This window comes from Orycteropus afer, unplaced genomic scaffold, assembly GCF_000298275.1.
Source record: "Orycteropus afer afer isolate SDZICR_OR568_19922 unplaced genomic scaffold, OryAfe1.0 scaffold00006, whole genome shotgun sequence".
Taxonomy (NCBI): Eukaryota; Metazoa; Chordata; class Mammalia; order Tubulidentata; family Orycteropodidae; genus Orycteropus; species Orycteropus afer.
In genome coordinates this window covers 3739427-3757504 of record NW_006921593.1, presented here as the reverse complement: position 1 = coordinate 3757504, position 18078 = coordinate 3739427, and the positions used below count along the sequence as shown (strand labels likewise).

Genomic DNA, 18078 nt, shown 5'->3' with positions numbered 1-18078 from the left:
GACCAGCCTGTGCCGGCCTGGCTGGCGCCAGACGCCAGGGCTCTCTTCCCGCAGTGACTGTCCCTTATGTCAGCCAGCCTGGCACCTCTCTAGAGGAGTCCTGGGGAGCGGAGCCACTGCGGACATGCTTTCAGCTGCCCCTGCTTCTCGCTCTCCCCGAGGCACTTCCTGCCTGGCGCTCTCTGACAGCCCCAGCCCTCAGGACGGGCGGACAGGTGCAGGGACAGCAGGTGAGGGGTGAGGCCTGACCTGGATGTCCAGGGCTCAGCCAGAAGCCCGCAGCTCTCATGCTTGGGAACGGAATCTACCATGGCAGCTCCCTCCTAGACAGATGAACTGGAAGCAGCAGCTAGAGGAGGGTGCTCATGGCAGTAGACCTGGAGGACTTGCTGGGAGCACCACCCAGCCATGCAGGAGGCCCTCCATACGAGGACACTAGTAGAAACCTCCACAGGGCTCAGCACTGCAGGGAACAGCAGACCTTTTCTGTACAAGCAACTGGTTTTTATCTCAGAGGCTAGGAACAGGATCTTATTTCCCTTTTTGATCTGGCTCCCAGGAAACTCAGAGCCTGATTTGTACCCTACATCTATGAAGCACAGATTTTTGAGTCATTATTTCACTGTGGCTTCATGTATTATTATTATTATTTTAAACTACAATTCATATCCACCACCCATCTGTCAATCTGTTTCACTGGGCTGGCTGGCATGTTGCTATGACACTGTTGCTATGCCATCAGTATTTCAAATACCAGTAGGGTCAATCATGGTGGCACCTTCCACACTAAGACAGACTAGAAAGAAAGTCCTGGTGATCTGCTCTGAAAATAAGTTAATGAAAACTCTATAGATCATAACAGAATGCTGTCGGATACTGCACTGGAAGGGAAGCCGCCCAGCGGGGAAGACACTTAGAACACACAGCGTTGCAACAGTGGAACTGAGCACACCCACGACAGTGAAGACGGCTCAGGATTGGGCCGTGTTTTGTTCTGTTGTACACAGCGTGGCATGAGTTGGAGCCGACTTGATGCCAATTAACAATATAATTCACGTATCATAAATTTCAACCTTTTAAAGCAGGCAGTCCCGTGGTTTGTAGTATTCTTACCAGGTTGTCGGCCACCACTACTATCCAATCCCAGAAGGTTTGCATCACCTCAGGAAGAAACCTCGGACCCGTGAGCGCTCACCCCCCACCCTCCCACTGACTGACTCTTGGTCTCTGGATTCCTAGCCTGTTTTGAACGCTCTATTCCGACTTTGTTGCTGACTACTTTGAGATGAAATAAATCCTGTGGAAATGAAAACTCATACCCATAATCCATGGACAGGAAAACTACCCTCCCTCCATTTCTCTCCAGAACACTTCTTGCGCCACTGATTGATGGCCGCCACGTTGCCAAGTCCAGTCAACACGTGAAGTTCTTTAGCAAAAGCCGACACAGATGACCACACCCCTTCTCCTTGGTGCCCATGAAGGAGCCCTGGTGGCAGAGTGATTAAATCACTCAGCTGCTAACTGACGGGTCAGTGGTTTGAATCCACCAGCCTCTCTGCGGGAGAAAGATGAGGCAGGTCTACCCTGTCCTACAGGGTCACTACGGGTCGGAATTGACTTCATGGCAGTTTTTTTTGTTCTGGTGCTCCTAACCCCACACACTGATTTCCTGTCTTCTGGACCCCATCTCCTCCTCCTCCACCCAAGCTCTAATCCAGGGCTCCTGGCCTGTGGACGGCCTCCGTTCTGGATAATCTCCGTGGCTTCACATTTCACATCTGGGCCGATGCAGCTCAAAACTTCCTATCTGTCCCTGATGTGTCTCCCGAGCAGCAGACTGGCACACCCACCTGCCTGTGGGTTCCAGCTGCTCAGAAAAGCCTGGGGTCGCCACGAGTCGGAGTTGACTTGACGGCAACTGGTTATGGGTCACGTACAGAGTCCCAGGCACTAACCAAAAAGTTGGTGGTTAGAACCAACCCACAGGCACCTCAGAAAAAAGGCCTGGCAAACTGCTTCCGGAAGATCACTGTCTTGGAAAACCCGACAGCGTGTTTCTACTCTGAAACACACAAGGTCATTCTGAGTTGGAACTGACTTGATGGCAAGCAGTTTGGTTCTGGCTACGGGCCATCTCCAATTACCCTTCAAATTCAACACATACAAAACGGCACCTATTCTCTTCAACCCTCCTCCTAAAGAGGGGACTGCCCCCCTTCCTGGCTAACAGGTTAGGTGTAGCCTGTGTCCATAGATTTATAGCCTTGGAAACCCTCTGGGGCAGTCCTACTCTGTCCTATAGGGTCGCTGTGAGTTGGAATCAACTCGATGGCAGTGGGTTTGATTTTGGGTTTTATCATAGTGGTTGAGGTAACCTAAGCCAATGAGTATGTGGCATTTCCCTGCCACGGGATTGGGTAAGGCATGGACATGTGACTCAATAGGACGGATAGGACTCATCAGGACAATCGGAAGTCTACCAGGGAATTTCGGGAAAGAGATATCCTAGCTCTCCCGAGAAAGCTGCGGAAGAGCCAGCCCATTCTCTCCATAGACCCCAGGATGCAGACGGGAAGCCTGGACGTGCTGTGGCCACTCTGTCAGCAATGGAAAGGCAGCCTGAGGAGATGCTGACATGGAAGCAGAAAACAGTGATGTCCCTGAGCTGCTGGATCCAGTGGACCCTGAAGGCTGCTCTAGTGCCAGATATCCTGTGCTACACGCCGTGGCTGGCCGTGCTGTCCAAACACCGCGGCATTCATCATCTTCCCTCCCACATGTTATTCTTACAATGGGACACTGACACTCCTCGATGAAGGACTGGAGTCTCGACCTCCCCATGAACCTGCGTGGGCCTTGGATTTTCAGTGTAGCCTCCAGATTAAGATGGAGTAGAAGAAAGGCCTGGTGATCCCCTTCTGAAAATCAGCCAGTGAGAACCCCCTGGGTCGCAATGGTCTGACCCTCATCTGATCACGGGGATGGCCCAGCGCTGGGAGTACTTGTTCCATTTTGCATGAGGTCATCACGAGTCAGGGGCAGTAGCTAACAACATTGTTGAAGACAGTTTGAATTTGTTTTTGCACCTTGAGACCAAAAAGCATCTTAACTGATCCCAGTGTGGCTTCCTTAATCCAGAAACCAGGCTGTCACCCGGACACCACCTTCCTTTACTCTCCTCTGCTGCCCCTGCCCCCGACTTCTCCTCTGAAGCCCATCCACTGGTCCCAGCACCACGGCCACCCGCCTCGCCACACCATCACCACTCTCTCCTGAACTACTATGCTTCTCTGGCCTCTGGCTGGTCCCCGGCATCTACCCTGCCCCCCCACACCCACTCACTGTCCTCACAGCAGCCAGGAGGACCCTCTGAAGGGAAAGCAGCTCCTGTCACTTCCATCCTTCCACACGGCCCCCCGATTTCCTCCACCCCTGGAGGACTTGAAGGCTGGGGCACCCCAGGAGCAAGCTCGTCCTGCTTCAGCTTTCTGTCTCCTGATGCTTCTCAGGGTCTCTGCACATGCAGTTTCCTCAGCTGTTCCCTCACCCTTTGCTGGATTAACTCCTCACTCACTGTTGCGAACTGTGTCCCCCTGAAATATGTACTGAAATCCTGACCCCTAACCTGTAAATAGGTCCCTGGGTGGTACTAATAGTTTGAGCCCAGCTGCTAACTGCAAGCTTGGTGGTTCAAACCTACCCCGTAGTGCCATGGAAGAAACGCCTGGTGACCTGCTTCTATAAAGATCACAACAAGAAAACCCTACAGAGTAAGATCTACTCTGTAACACACAGGGGTTGCCCTGAGTTGGAACCAACTTGACAGCAACAACGTTTTTTTTTTTTTTAAATATCTGTAAATATAATTCTGTTTGGCAACACAGTTGTCTTTGTCATATATATTAGATCATATCTGATGTGGTGGTTATGTTTGTGTGTCAACTTGGCTGGGCCTGGCTGAGTGGCTGGGCAGCTGGTGGTAGTTATTCCCCATGATGAGACTGGCAATCAACTCCATGGTGGGATCTACCACAAGCAGCTGAGTAGCTGCCTTTGGGAGGTGGTCTGTTTCCCATATATAAGCAGTAGCTTTGGGAATAGTCTCTAGCTTATGGCACGCTTGGACCGTGCATGTAGCTGTGTCGTTGTTCAGCAGCCTGCCATGCTCTGCCGACCTGGGGATTTACAATGGACTTAAATTAATGGCCTGCCGTGTGGTTTGGTAACATTGGCACTGTGCCTTTTTACTTGTTAACCTTGGGCTTGGCAGCCTCAGTAGCCAGCAGCTGTCTGAGTGAAGAAAAGCCTCTAGCTTCAGTGGGCCGGGAGCTGGAGGCAGAGTTGAAGTCCAAGGCTGAGGAGCTTTCACCCAGCCCCTAGAGCCTGGCACTTTGAACTTGGACTTAAAGCCTCCAAACTGTAAGAGAATAAACTCCTGTCTGTTAAGGCCATCGCATATGTGCTATATTCCTGTCAGAGCAGCACTAGGGAACCAGAACACCCGAGGAAGGTGGGTCCAGAATCTAATCACTTCTGAGTTATGGGAAGAGCAGAATGGACAGAGATGCAGGGAGCAAAGCCAACAACAGACACAGATGCATCTCCAAGGACAGAGGCAGCTACCAGAGGCTGAAAGATAAGGAAGGGCCCTCCTGCTAGGGCCATGCCCTGAATTCAGACTTCCAGCCTCCAGACAAAATAAATCTCTGTCTCTAAAGCCACTGTTTATGGCACTTGTACCACAGTAGCACCAGGACACCAAGACAGCCATCCGCCAGCCCCATCCTCCTTGGCAGCTCCCCCAATCAAATGCACCAATGAACCAGCTGCCTCTAAGTGAACTCTCATTCACAACCCCACGTGTAGAGCTGTGCCCCACAGGGTCTTTGGGGGCTAGTTTTCCAGAAGCACATCACCAGGTCTTTCTTCAAGGTCCCTCTGGGTAGACCCGAACCTGTAACCTTTCAGTTAGCAGCCAAGCACATGAACTGTGCACTACCCACAGATGTCCATCTAGTGTCAAGTGCTCAGTTATCCTTCCTCGAGCAGCCTGTTTGTTCCCTGCACATCTTGTGTCCCGATTCCTCATCCTCTTCTAGATTCTGGGTCTAGTTGGTGAACATGTCTTGCCTCACTAGAAGCCTCTAGAAGATCCACGGGGGTGGGGGATGGTGCCTATATCATTCACTGCTGTACCCCCAGAGCCCGGGCAGTGCTTGGTGCATAGTAAGTGCTCAGGAAGGATGTGTGAGTGAGTGAGTGAGTGAATGAATGAAGGAACCGCATCTCCCAGAGGTTCGGGAGGTCAGAACTGGGAAGCTCCCTGTTCCCTCCCCACCAGCCAGGCTTCCCTCCCAGCCCGCCGGTGACCCACCGTATTTCTTATTGAACAGGTCCTGGACTTGCTCTCTCAGGGTGTTGGCGATGTCGATCCGGGAGAGTCTGGTGTCGTAATTTTCTGCAAAGTGGAAAAAAACATATATATGGATTTGGGCTGTTAAATTAAAAGGCACTTGGTGACTTTTAAGGAATATGATTTTCTAATTATGGGCAACTCCTTCTCCAGCAATTCACAGATCCTTGGAGGGGCCTCTGGGTCCTCAGAATTGCCATCTTCACGGCGATGCGTTTCCCGAAGGACACACACTGTTTCGACAACAGCAGTTGAGTTGGAAATCAAGCTGCTTACTGATGTTTGAAAGCTACCACAGCAAGGAGCCAGCCCTGGAGGTAGCGACGCCTGGGGCAGCTCAGAGCAGGGCTTCCTTAAGTCCATGGGGAAGCAGCAGCAAAGGGAGCCAGACGGCAGGGGCTGGCCCAGCAGCTTCTCAGGTCACTCAGTCACCCAGAGTGTGTCCACCAGGGAGCCCTCTGCACCAGGCATGTGCGGAGGGGCCCAGACAGGCCTCTGGCTTAAGGAGATCCCAGCCTGGCACTGCCTCTAGGCGGGGGTGAGGGAGGCAGGGGCTCTTTGGGTGGCTGGGCGCTGTTGCAGTGAGGTCCTCCATGTGCTTAGAAGGCTGGGTGTGAGCAGTCATGGGTGAGGGGAGAGATGTGGGCTCACCCTGTTTATAAGACAGTTCTGGCTACTGGCCTGGAGCACAAGACGCAGTCTGTGTGGCTCCGTCATCCCCAGCCTGACTGTCTCACCGTCTCTACTTCTTCCTCTGAGCCACAGTGACTGCACAGGGTCCATGAGGGACTCCCAGCCACGGCCCACCCTTCGCAGCAGCCCGTGGACGTGGGCATGGATGGGAGCTGCGTGCCTCCTCCCGCACGCTGGGGCTCCTCCGCCTGTCTCCCTCCTAGACCTACTCCTGCCTCTACTCTGGCTGTCCTAGCTTCCACTCTTCTCTGTCCGCACTCTTCCCAGCCCCTCTTGGCCCAGCCCGTTCTTCTCCAGGGAGGCCGTGGATTTTAAAATGCTCAGAGCACAGCAGGCTGACTGCTGGGGCACGGGCCCTCCCAGCCTTCTCTGCCTGGGCCCCACACGGAGCCCCTAACTCAGAGTAGCTACCTGCAGCTTGCCCCAGCCGCCAGCCTGGCTCATTCCACTCCCAGGTCCTAAGGTTAGGGTCCGGCCCTCCCATCCCCAGCCTGGCCCTCAAAACCCAAGTCCCGGTCCTGGCACAGGGACAGCTGACCTCACCCTGAACTCCACCCTTACCTTGGAAACCCTGTCTCTTCAGGCTTTCGTCCACAAGAGGGTCCCCGGAGTCCCTCTCTGGGGGCGGGGGAGAGAAGCCAGGATGAGGAGGGGACCCAGGAAAGAGGTGGATCCGCTGGGGGGCAAACCCCATGGGGAGGGCATGGCGGGGACCAGGACCAAAGAGCAGGGCTGGTGGCAGAGCCTGGGACCCCTCCCACGTCCGCCTGCGGCCCAGCCAAGCTACCTTGACTTTCCGTGGCAGGCTCTTTGACTCCCTCGGTGAGCAGCTCAGGCCTGGAAAACATTACAAGGGGTGTCGTCAGTTCTCCCCGGACTGGCTAGCTACCCGCTCTGGGCCTCAGTCTGCGTATCTGTGCAACGGCCCTCCTGGCTGTGGACAGTACAGGTCTGGGAAGTGGCCCAGGGAGCTGACACTGTCAGGTCGAAGCCCTAGGCACGTGGCCTTGGTGGGCTGGTTTCCACGGGTGGGTCTGAAGCGGAGAAGCAGTGGGAACTGACTACAGAGCAGTATTCCAGGTGCCGGGGAAGGTCCGGAGCCTCAGGGACCAGGCCCAGCTGTGCCCCGAAACCCACAGAGTCCACAAACCCTGTTTGCAGATCTTACTAAACCCTCACAACGGCCTGGAGGCAGGTACGCTGCTTCCCAAGCGTCTGCAGAAGAGGAGACTGAGGTGGGGGAGGGGGAGCTGAATGCCACGCCCACAATCACAAGGCTGAGCTCAAACTAGGGGTCTCTCCCCATGGGCTCTCTTCTCTTCTCCCAGCAGCCTCTCCAGCTGAGAGCCCTCGGGGCCTCAAGTTTCTCCTCTGACATAGAAATTAGGACCCTTCCTGGGCTCAACCCAGGGCAGTGGGCCTTACAAACCCACGCCTGAAGCGGCATCAGTAGAAAGCACACTGGCCTGGGTGTCGGGAACCCTGCCTAGCTTCTAACCCTCTTAGGCGACTGTGAGGAAGTCACTTCCATTTTCTGGGCCTCAGTTTCCACACAAGGAATATGGGTGAGATGATGGTGGTGGGAACCAGACACAGCTCCTGAAACTGTGGTTTAAGGCAAGACCCTGCCTCCTGCCTCCCCATCCCAGCCTTGTGAGCCCAGTTCTGTGCTGGGCACTGGGCTGATGCCTAAGAGATGCCAGCTGCCTCACTGGGCTGCCTCCCTCCCAAGAAGCAGTCTCCTCTGTAGCTGGTGCTTGATTACCCCCTATGATGGAGAGCTCATCACCTACCATCACCTATCCAGGTGGCCTCACTCACAGTCCACAGACGCTTCCTCCCAACACTGAACCCTGGTACAAGCCCCTTCCCTGCAGTGTCCTTTGGGAGATTTGAATGAGATTCTGGCTACATGTCTGCTGACCCTGATCCCACCCCCACCCTCCTTGTCAGACCTCCTGGGGCTAGCCTGACCTCCCCAGTGCCTCCAGCGTGTCACAGACCCAGACCTCAACCCCCTATCCCCACAGACCTCCCCCTGTTAACTGTACTTCTCAGGACCTCAGCCTCCCACCCATGTGAGTCCATCCACGGTTTTAAATTTCTTAAGGGCTTTTTTAACTTGAGACTTTGATGAAAGCAAGGGCCCCTCTTTCCAGAATCATACACAAAAGGATATAAAAATTTTGCATATGACTTCAAGGTTAAGAATGTCTTTGGACTAAGGATTTAGAAAGTTTAATTTGTTTTTGTGCCAATTCTAACTGACAGGTAGTGGCTGCCTGCAGTGCTGTGAAGGATGCTGGGGTCAAGGTTGAGTGCACATGCAGGGGGAAGTTTCAACCAAGTAGTGTGGCTGGGGTGGGATGGGGGGGATGTAGTATACACAGGTTAGGTGTTCTTGTCCCAATTTTTCTTCTTTAAAAATAAATATAACAAACAGCTTTCTTAAGATACAGTTCACATGCCATCAGCTCCACTGTTTGAAGGTGGACAATCAGTGGTTTTCCGTGTCTTTATAAAGTTGTGTTACCATCACCACTACCTAATTCTAGAAATTCCCATCATCCCCAAGGTTTATCCATTTTAAAAGTAAGATGAATGAAAGAACCCATTACTTTTTATTTTATATTCCCACCAGCATGTTTTTTCTAATTTTTAAAATGAGGTGTAACAAACTAAAAGATTAGTCAAATTCACCCTTTACAACTGGTATTGAAAAGGAATGATCTCCTGGCATTGAGGCAAAGGCTGTGGGAAGCACCTCCCACCCCTCCCCTCCCTCTGGATGCTGAGGGCTCACCTCACCCCTCTGCTGAGCAGGTCTGTGGGGCCCATTATCCAGCTGTTTGTCCCTCCCTGGAAGACCTACAGTCAGACCTCACTCGGACTCTGAGCTGCCTCCATCTGCACGTTCTCCATCTCATCGTCCCTGGGGCTCATCCCACCCCTCAATCCTGTCTCACAGCAAACACATCCCACTCCAATCCTCAAAGGCTGCCTGAACCTGACCGCATTTGCTGCCCACACCCCTACCTTGACTGGGCTAAGCCACCACCCTCTGCCCTGGGCCAAAGTACAGCTTCCTCACTCACTGGTCCCTGCCTGCCACACTCCAGCCCACCCTGCCCCCCCTCCAGCAGAGGATTTCAAAAAAGTACACCAGCAGACCAGATCACGTGACACCCTCCTCAAAGCCTCCTTGTGAGTTCTCATTTAGTCTAATAAAATCCAGGATGAAGTGCTGACACACCCCAACACAGGTGAATATTGATACACGCTCCAACACAGGTGAACGCCAATACACAACCCAACACAGGTGAACGCTGATATGAGCCCAAACATGGATAAATGATGATACACGCACCAACACACGTAAATGCCAATACATGCCCCAACATGGATAAATGCTGATACACACCCAACACGGGTGAACAGTGATACACACTCCAACATGGGTGAATGCCAATACAACATGCTCCAACACAGGTGAATATTAATACATGCCCTACACAGGTGAATGCCAATACATGCTCCAACACAGGTAAATGCTGACACATGCCTCAAGATGGGTAAACACTGATATATACTCCAACAGGGGTGAATCCTGAAAACATGTACTGAGTGAAAAAAGCCGGTCACACAGGAGCACGCCCTGCATGGCTCCAAGCATATGAAAGTCCAGAACAGGGAAATCGACAGAAATGGAAGGGAAATCGGCAGGTGTTCAAGGCTTGGGCCGAGGGGATAAGGGGGTGACAGCTCAATGATATGGGGGTGTTTCTTGAGGTGACAATGGTTTGAAGCTGACTGTGGCAATGGTAGCACGTATTTGTGAACACACGGAAAACCACTGAACTGTATACTCTAAACAGGCAAATTGTATGTTATGAGAATGAAATCTCAATAAAGCTGTTAAAACAAATCCAAGGACCAAACTGTACGACTCTACCTATGTGGGTTGCCCGAGGCCCACCAAGTGCTGGACAGTTTGCTGATAGTATAAATAAGAGGCATGGCACTCTTGTGTGGGTGGGACCATGGAAACAAGGTGTATGGAACCCTGATGTGGGGACTGGTCAATTCTGCCATTCCACTGGGCTTACAATGAGCTATCCCAGTGTGGGAAGGGGGAGGGGGAAATCTCACTGCCATCAAGAAAGAAGAGCCAGGAGTGGAGTGTATCCTTCGGCCCCGAGATCCTTGCACTGAACTCCTTGACCCAGGAGACAGAGGAAACAACAGCAGAGAGAGAGAGACACAAGATCTGCCAGACGACAGCACAGTGGGCTTCTTGGCCCATGGAGGGTGGGAGCTGAGCGCCTTAAGGCAGGAGGCCTGCTGGTGGAGTGGGGTGCCTACGAGCACTTACCGGCAGAGCTAAAAGAACTTTGTGGCACTTGCCCAAGCAGGACAGAGGCCGCGGGGCTGTGGGGTACAGAGGCCGAGGGCCAGAGAGAGGAGTTACCTGGGGTCACCACTGAGAAGAGGCTGTATCCTGAGTCATTTCTGATCCTGAGTTGCAGCCTGTTACTTCCCTAATAAACCCCATGATGGTGAGTATTGTCTATGAGTTCTGTGTGAGCACTGCAATGGATGATTGAGGCCAGTGGAGAAGTAGGGAGTGGCGTGGGTGGGATGGTTGGTGTCTGAATTGGTGAAAAGGTTGGAGAGTGGAGGCATAAGTGACCTCCGCCTCATAGGAATCATGCTCAGGCTGATCCTGATCTTCCTCCCAACTTGTGACGTTAGAGGAGGTCAGATGCCACCTCTAAGCCGTTTTTACAAATGGCTACAGATTCCTGTTTGAGGTGATTGAAAAGATATGGAAATAGACAGTAGTGATGGTTACAAGCCACCGTGAAATATGCTTTCATGCCACTGGACTGTACACTCAAAAATGGTGGTTGTTGTTATATGCTGTCGAGTCAGACCCAACTCATAGTGACCCCTCCTTGGATTTCTGAGTAGATTGCCCAACCTTCCTTCTGAGGAGTGGCTGGTGGGTTGGTGGGTTTGAACCACCAGCCTTCTGGTTAGCAGTCAAGTGCCTTAGGTGCTATGCTACCAGAGCTCCTTCAAAAAAGGTTATAATGGTAAATTTTACATTATGTATATTTTGCCACAAAGAAAAAAACCTCTAACCTCTTTAAGCCAGCCCAAGACCTGGCTGACCCGCCCTGCAGTCTCCGGGTCTCTCCTTCTTCACACCCTGCCCCAGCCACACTGCACACCTTGCTCCTCCTCAAACACTCAAGCATTTCCTGCCACAGGGCCTTTGCACCTGCTGTTTCCACTGCCTGGGATGCTCTTCCACCAGAGGGTCACGAGACTCCCTCACTTCATTAGGTCTCTGCTCAGATGTCACCTCCTTTGACAGGCTCCCTCCAGCCCCCTCTTGATTCCTCCCCACGACACCACTCAGCCTGTTGCGACCGAGTAGACTCCCACTTATGGCAACCCCATGTGACAGAGTGGAACTGCCCCATAGGGTTTGCTTGGCTGCAAACTTTACAGAAGTGGGTTACCAGGTCTTTCTTCCGTGGAGCTGCTGAGTAGATCTGAACCACCAACCTTTAGGTTAAGTCAAGACAAACCACCCAAGGATCCTCTCTACCATATCAGCCTGTCTGACCCCTCCACAGAACTCTCTACCTGACGTCACACTATGATTTTATGCGCGGAACTCAGAGACTGAGGGCTGGACCCACTGGCTTTCTCCGCTGTGAGCCTGGCCCGCTGTGGGGCTCCACGTGGATTTGTTAAGGAAAGAACAGCAAAGCTACAAAGAGGGGCTCCTGAAGGCACAAACCAGCCCTCTCAGCAGAGCTCCACCCGTGGCCTGAGGCCGTCACCAGCCTGCCTCCCAGGATGTGGAAACTCCCAGCCTTGGGACCATTCATGCCGCTAGGGGGACAAACTCTGCGCATCTCCATCTTCAACCAAACCAAGTATACCAAAAACACCAAACTCACTGCCATGGAGTTGATTCTGACTCACAGTGGCCCCCTTTAGAATTCCGAGTGGGTAAATCTTTACGGAAGTAGATTGCCACATCTTCCTTCCACCGCTGGTGGGTATGAACCACCAACCTTCTGGTTAGCAGTCAAATGCCTTAGGCACTGTGCCACCACAGCCCCTTAAATTTATTTAAAAAATTATAGTAACACCTAGAAGCAACAAACATGGAACAGCTTAACAGCTAATTCCACTGTGCCTTTTATTTTTAAGGATTGATTTATCTTTTTTTCCACCTTTATTAAGATATTTACTAATTACACTGGGAAAACTAGTAACTTGACAGTGGAGAGCCCCAGGATACCAGGGATTACTTGATTAAGTAATCAAAGTGAACATCACTAGTAACATGGGGCCTCTTATCCGAGCTGGACACCCGGGCTGGATACACTGAGGCGTGGCTGGGCTCCGACAAACAAGACACTTCGGAGGAACCAATGACCCAGGGGAACCTCTGGGGGTTGTCGAATCCTGGCAAACTGCCCACAGCGGGTCCACCAACACACCTGCCCGGAGGATGCTCGGACGATGAGAGCAAGTCGGGAGGCAGAGCCCCAGTCTACATCCAGGCAAACTGAGGACTGCTTTTCCGGGACTGAAAGGGAGCCGGCCTGGCTGCCCCGGGTCTGGAAGTCCTGGGCAACCTCACGCCTGCCACAGTGCGGCTAAACCCAACTGCTGTCGCTGTGTTTAACAAGAGCCTTTGCTGCTCAGGCGAGGTGGCCTTTCGGAGGTATTCCTGGCTGCAGGGCAAGCCGGGAGGTGCCCAGTGGCCCTGGCGAGCCTCACCTCTTGATGACGAACTGGATGCTGTTGCCGGCCTCCAGGATCTTGCGTAGCTTGGCAATCCCGAAGCAGTTCGGCCTGCGCAGGGAGATGCCTTCGGGCAGCCCCACCACGAATAGCTCCTCCGGGTACATCAGGAACTTGGAGTAGGGGACCTTGACAGGCTCCGAGATGCCAATGGCCTTGGCTGCAGAGACGTGGCTGCTTAGGGCAGCCCAGAGCTGGGGCCACCAGCCTTGACCCCACCTCCCACGTCTCCACAGCTGCCAGAGAGCCCTGTGCAGAGCCAGCACTTGGCTGAACCCTCCCACCCTCTGGGGAGGGGAAGAGCTGTTACTCCTGTGGGCAGGCAAGAGACCCGCAGTTCAGAGGGAAAGTGACTTGTCCAAAGTCACACGGCCACAAAGAAGCAGAGCCAGGATGTGAACTTGGGTCAGTGTGATCCCAAAGTCCACTCTCAGACAGACCACTGCTTTCCTGCCAAGGCTGCACAGGAAACCAGTGCTGCCCAGGGGGTGTTCGTGACGCACTGAGTCCACTTGTCCCCATGATGCCAGTAGGGCCCTCCAAATGATCACTGCTTCCCAAAAGAAATGATCCCCAAAGCCCGTTGTGTGGTGTGTGAACAGGACAGATCCGAGGCCTGGCTCTGCCGCTCACTGTTGTGGGGCCTTGAAAAAGTCACGTCAGCCTCACTTTTCCTCATCTGTGAGGGCGGCATCAGGACTCTGGGCTTTGTGAGATGGGAGGAGAAGCGTGTGGGAAGCAGCCAGCCTGGCACACTATGGGGCTTAATAAAGAGGTCCCTCCCCTCCTCTTTCCTGTTCCCTAGAGTGGCGGGAAGTTCTTGCTACGAATCCTTCTGGCTGAGCCCTGAAGGAGGGTGTCTGTGAGGATAGGACAGCCATGTTCTCATAGTGGGGAAATCAGCCTTGCAACCTAGGCTAAGGCACACCCAGAGTGAGTGAAGCCTGTGAGCCTGAGTGTGTAGACAGGAGCCGGGTGAAGCAGTGAGTGTGAGCGTGCAGACGGAGGAGGGGCTGAGGCAGTGAGTGTGAGCGTGAGCGCAGGTGGAGGCCGGTGGCCAGTGAGTGTGCGTGTAGGTGGAGGCGGCGGCGCGGTGCCTCAGGGCCATGCCTCCTTTCCACATGCAGGATGCCTGGAACTGGAGGAGTAGCAGCCAGACAGCAGGCTGGCTGGCGCTCCCCCACCCTGAGGGTGGGTCCCAGCCCCGCTCCTTGTGCCCCACTCTCGTCTCTGTGCAGGAAGCAGCTACGATGGGAGCTGGGGTCTGAAGCCCCTCTGAAGACGGCAGCTCCTGCTCACCATATCGCATGTTGAAGAGCTGTTCCACCTGCTTGCGCAGGGGCCGGATCGCGTCGCCGTGGCTGTCTGGAAGGCAAAGGCAGTTTGCAGAGCCTCCTCAGTGGCAGCAGCACTTGAGCTCATGTCCCAGCTCTGCGGGCACCCATGGCCCTGGGGCAGGACACTGCAATGGTGGAGGTCGGGCATAGTGGTGGTGGCTGACCTATTTCCTCAGAGACAAGCTCACAGTTTCTGGGCTCAAAACCTGCCCATGATACTGGGTCAAAGGCACCATTAGGCCAGAATGGAAATTTGGAAGGTTTTGTGGCCTAGGAATGACTTTCTAAGTGAGCATCACTGAAGACCAGCTCAGTAAATGACTGTTATCCAGCGGTTGCATACTATGCCAGCAAATTGAGTAGGCTGCCACCAGGTGGCAGTAGACTTTTGCTAATACCACATGGTCTACAGATCAGACTCAGGTTGGGGAAATAACACTTCTCTCTGACACCCACTCATTCCATCCGAGGGGTAGATACTCCAGAGGTGAACTAGACCTCTCCCCACTTTGATCTTCCTGTCCCAACCCCCATTCTCAGCAGAAAGGGAATAAGCAGTATTCCTGGGTCTCCCTGAGCTTGTCTGATCTGAGGACACAAAGCCAATTTTGTGTTTGCAGGTCTCAATTCTCCCTTGTTCAGAAGCCTGGGCTCAGCCTCCAGCCTCCACACTGCGGTGGAAAGCAGGTGTGCATGAAGGCAAAGGCCAAGCCTTGGAATTTCCCTTCTCACGAGAGCTGCTTGCACCTCTGACCAGGGGCCTCCTGGTTTTAGGGGACAGGTGTAGACATCTCCTCCCGCCTCAGACAGCCCAGAGCTCCCACCTGCTCCCGGGGTGTTGGAGAGAGATGGGGGAAGAGGGAAGAGACCAGAAACAAAGGGGAGACGGGCAGTGGAGGGGGGGGTATGTGGGTGAAATGGGGGAACACCTCACCCTCCATGGGCCTCTCGTCAGGCCGTAGGTCCTCACTGGTGCCTTTGTCTGAAAGAGAACAGAGTATCAGGAAGCCACCACATACATCATGCCAGAGGCCCGTACCACCAACACCGCTGTTGGGTCCGACAGCCATAGGCCTCAACTCTGGACCAAGGGTCATGGTGACCCCCTGAATGGGTCAGGGCCCTAAACTCCTTACAGGTACCACCTCGCCTCCACGCGTCCCCATCTGGACGTAGGCCTGGCGCCAGCAGCCCCATCTGCTGCTTCTTCCACAAATCTGTTTGAAGACACAGCGAGGAACAAGACAGAGCCCTGTCCTCCTGGCGTGACTTCAGACAAGCGGAAGAGAATGAGGGGACAGATGCTGTGGGAGGGGCTCCCAGACCTTGTCTCTACATGCTCATTCAGAGGCAGGGAGGATGTGGTGACTGGGTGCGGGGAGCTGGGGAGTATGGGCAGATGGGGGTCCTCTGACAGCTGTGTGGACTGAGAAGGGGAACACCTAGGCCGGAGCTGAGTGTTCAGGGAGAGGGTGGGGATGGAGGACCTGTGTGGTGTGAAGGGCAAACTCAGGGACTAGCTTAAACTGGCACATGAAGTGCAAGTGTGCAGAGAATGAGGTTGGGGCCAGTGGAGCTGGACTGGGCTTGACTGTGGCAGGCTGAGGGGGCCCTGCCAAGCAGCCAACCCTTTTTTTTAAATTGTGATTTGGGTGAAAGCTTACAGAGCGAATTCACTTTGCATACAGCAGTTCACACACACTTTGTCTCATGACACTGACCACAATTCACCACAATGCACAGCTCCCCTTCCACTTCCTCCCGATAGTCACCTCCTCCCTGTGTCCATCCCTCCACGTACTCCTGCCCCCTGAGCTGTCTCCCTGTGCATAAGCAGCCCTTCTCTCTCCCATGATTGTTCTCTCCAAGGAGTGTCTCTACCTAATGTAAATGTTCAGCTCATGTGCCTATCTTTTGTTTGGCTGGGAGCCACAGGAGTGGGTTCAACTCCAGACCTGAAGGGCAGCTAGGGGCCATAGTCTCAGTGGTTGCACCAGGCTCTATCAGACCAGAAAACCTGGTCCCCCCCCCCTTTTTTTTTTTCCCAAAAGACAGCCGACCCTTTATGGTGGGGGCTGGAGGAAGCAACCAAGAATGTTAGAAGGAGAAGCAGAGGATGGTGGATTCAAGCTGGTCACTTGGTGCCATGCACTGCCAGTGGCCTTCAAACAAGACTAAGGCTTAAACAGCCAGCGGCATGTGGCTGGCAGGGCGGAGTCGGGGATCCGGCCGTCCCGAGACCAGGTCCAGCTCCCCCGTGGAGAGGGAACCTGGGGATGAGGGTGTCGAGCTGTGCCCGTCTCTCCACCTAAAGGCTTTATTCTGGCTGCAGGTGCTGAATGTCAAGCTCCAAGGGCTGGAGTTACCCCCCAGGATGCATCTCAACCACTGACGCAGGGAGACCGGCACTCACATCCCAGCTCCCTCTCCACTCAGCTCATTAACTCTGAGCTCTGAGACCTACACCAGCTCTGACGGTTCCTTAATGGATTCGGCTCAGCCGCCCAGTGACGGTAGTAGGAGTTGACTTCCGACTCACAGTGACCCTGCAGGACAGAGTAGAACTGCCCCGTAGGGTTTCCTAAGCCATCATCTTTCCAGCAGCAGGTCACCAGGTCTTCTCTCCTCCTGAGCAGCTGGTGGGTTTGAACCACCTACCTCTCTGTTAGCAGCCGGCACTTAATCATTGTGCTACGAGGGCTCCTTAGCCCACAGTGGTAACTGGCTTGGCAACGCATGCTCTGTTGTCCTAGTCTCAGTCCTCACTTCCTACTAGCTTTCCCTGCCATTTCCTCCCAAATTAACCACTCAAATCCTTGCCTCAGGGTCTGCCTGTGGGTGACTCAAACTAAGAAGCCACATTTTGCTGTTTCTAGATGGAAGGAGGGCCAGGCAGGGGGAGAGAGTCCAGTGGGAGCACTAAGTGGGCAGAAGGGACAGGCAGGGTCCCAGGGAGGGTCTGTCTGGGCAGGAGTTTATGACCAGGCTCACAGTAGCTGCTGTAGCTGTACTGTCCCGTGGTGAAGGGGACACCTTGGAGCATCAGTGATATTTTAAATTCATAAAGTGGCCCATGAAGGACAAGAGAAGGAAGGACCAGGGAATTTGGCACCAACGCTGAGCGGCCTGTGTGGGTGGCAAGTCTCTGCCCCAGAGAGACATTCCGGTGTTAGCCAACAATCTAGGGAGAGTCAGGGCAGAGGACATCATCATACCTAGCCACCAGGGGGCCCAATGTGGGCGTCTGCGGGTCTGAGTGTCACCAACCCTCCTCTAAGGAGGGGCTTCCGGGCTAGCCTTGTAGTTGGGCCCGAGACAGGAGGAAGCAGTGCTGACTCCATCCCTGGGGGTCTTTTCAAAGCACTTGTGTTCTGGGGGTCTAAATTCAAAATGGGGGGAAACCTGCCTGCTGCCCCACCCAGGCCTTGAGGGCTGTAGTATTTCCCCTGAACACACATCCCCACTCACTGCTCCGCTTTCAATAGTACATGGGAAAAATGCTCAATGACACACTCACCATCTCACAGCTCGCCCCATAAAGAGAACAAAATCTAAGAAAGCTCCCAGAGGTGAAATAGAAAAGTGTGACTGAGGAAGTAATGCGCTATACTCCAAAAGACCTACTTGATATTACCCATATGTACAGACAGAAACCTGGAGAATGTATATGGGAATGGCTACTGAGAGTGTGGGATTATGGTGCAAGGAATGTACAATTGGATCAGTCTGAGTTTATTGATTTAGGTCCACTAAGTATGGATTCTTCATTCAATGTCTCAGCTCGAGAGGTTAAGAAAGGAT

General features: G+C 53.5%; 1 protein-coding gene across 1 annotated transcript in view; it reads right to left on the bottom strand.

The window, feature by feature from the left end:
• The window catches only part of GTF2IRD1 (GTF2I repeat domain containing 1), a 110810-nt gene that overhangs the window by 42019 nt on the left and 50713 nt on the right, over positions 1–18078 (bottom strand). The window contains exons 14-19 of the mRNA XM_007940498.2: positions 15212–15259; positions 14240–14305; positions 12917–13100; positions 6897–6946; positions 6671–6727; positions 5378–5461 (exon numbers count right to left, since the gene is read on the bottom strand). Coding sequence (XP_007938689.1) covers positions 5378–5461; positions 6671–6727; positions 6897–6946; positions 12917–13100; positions 14240–14305; positions 15212–15259 — 489 coding nt within the window. The remainder of the gene's footprint in view (positions 1–5377; positions 5462–6670; positions 6728–6896; positions 6947–12916; positions 13101–14239; positions 14306–15211; positions 15260–18078) is intronic.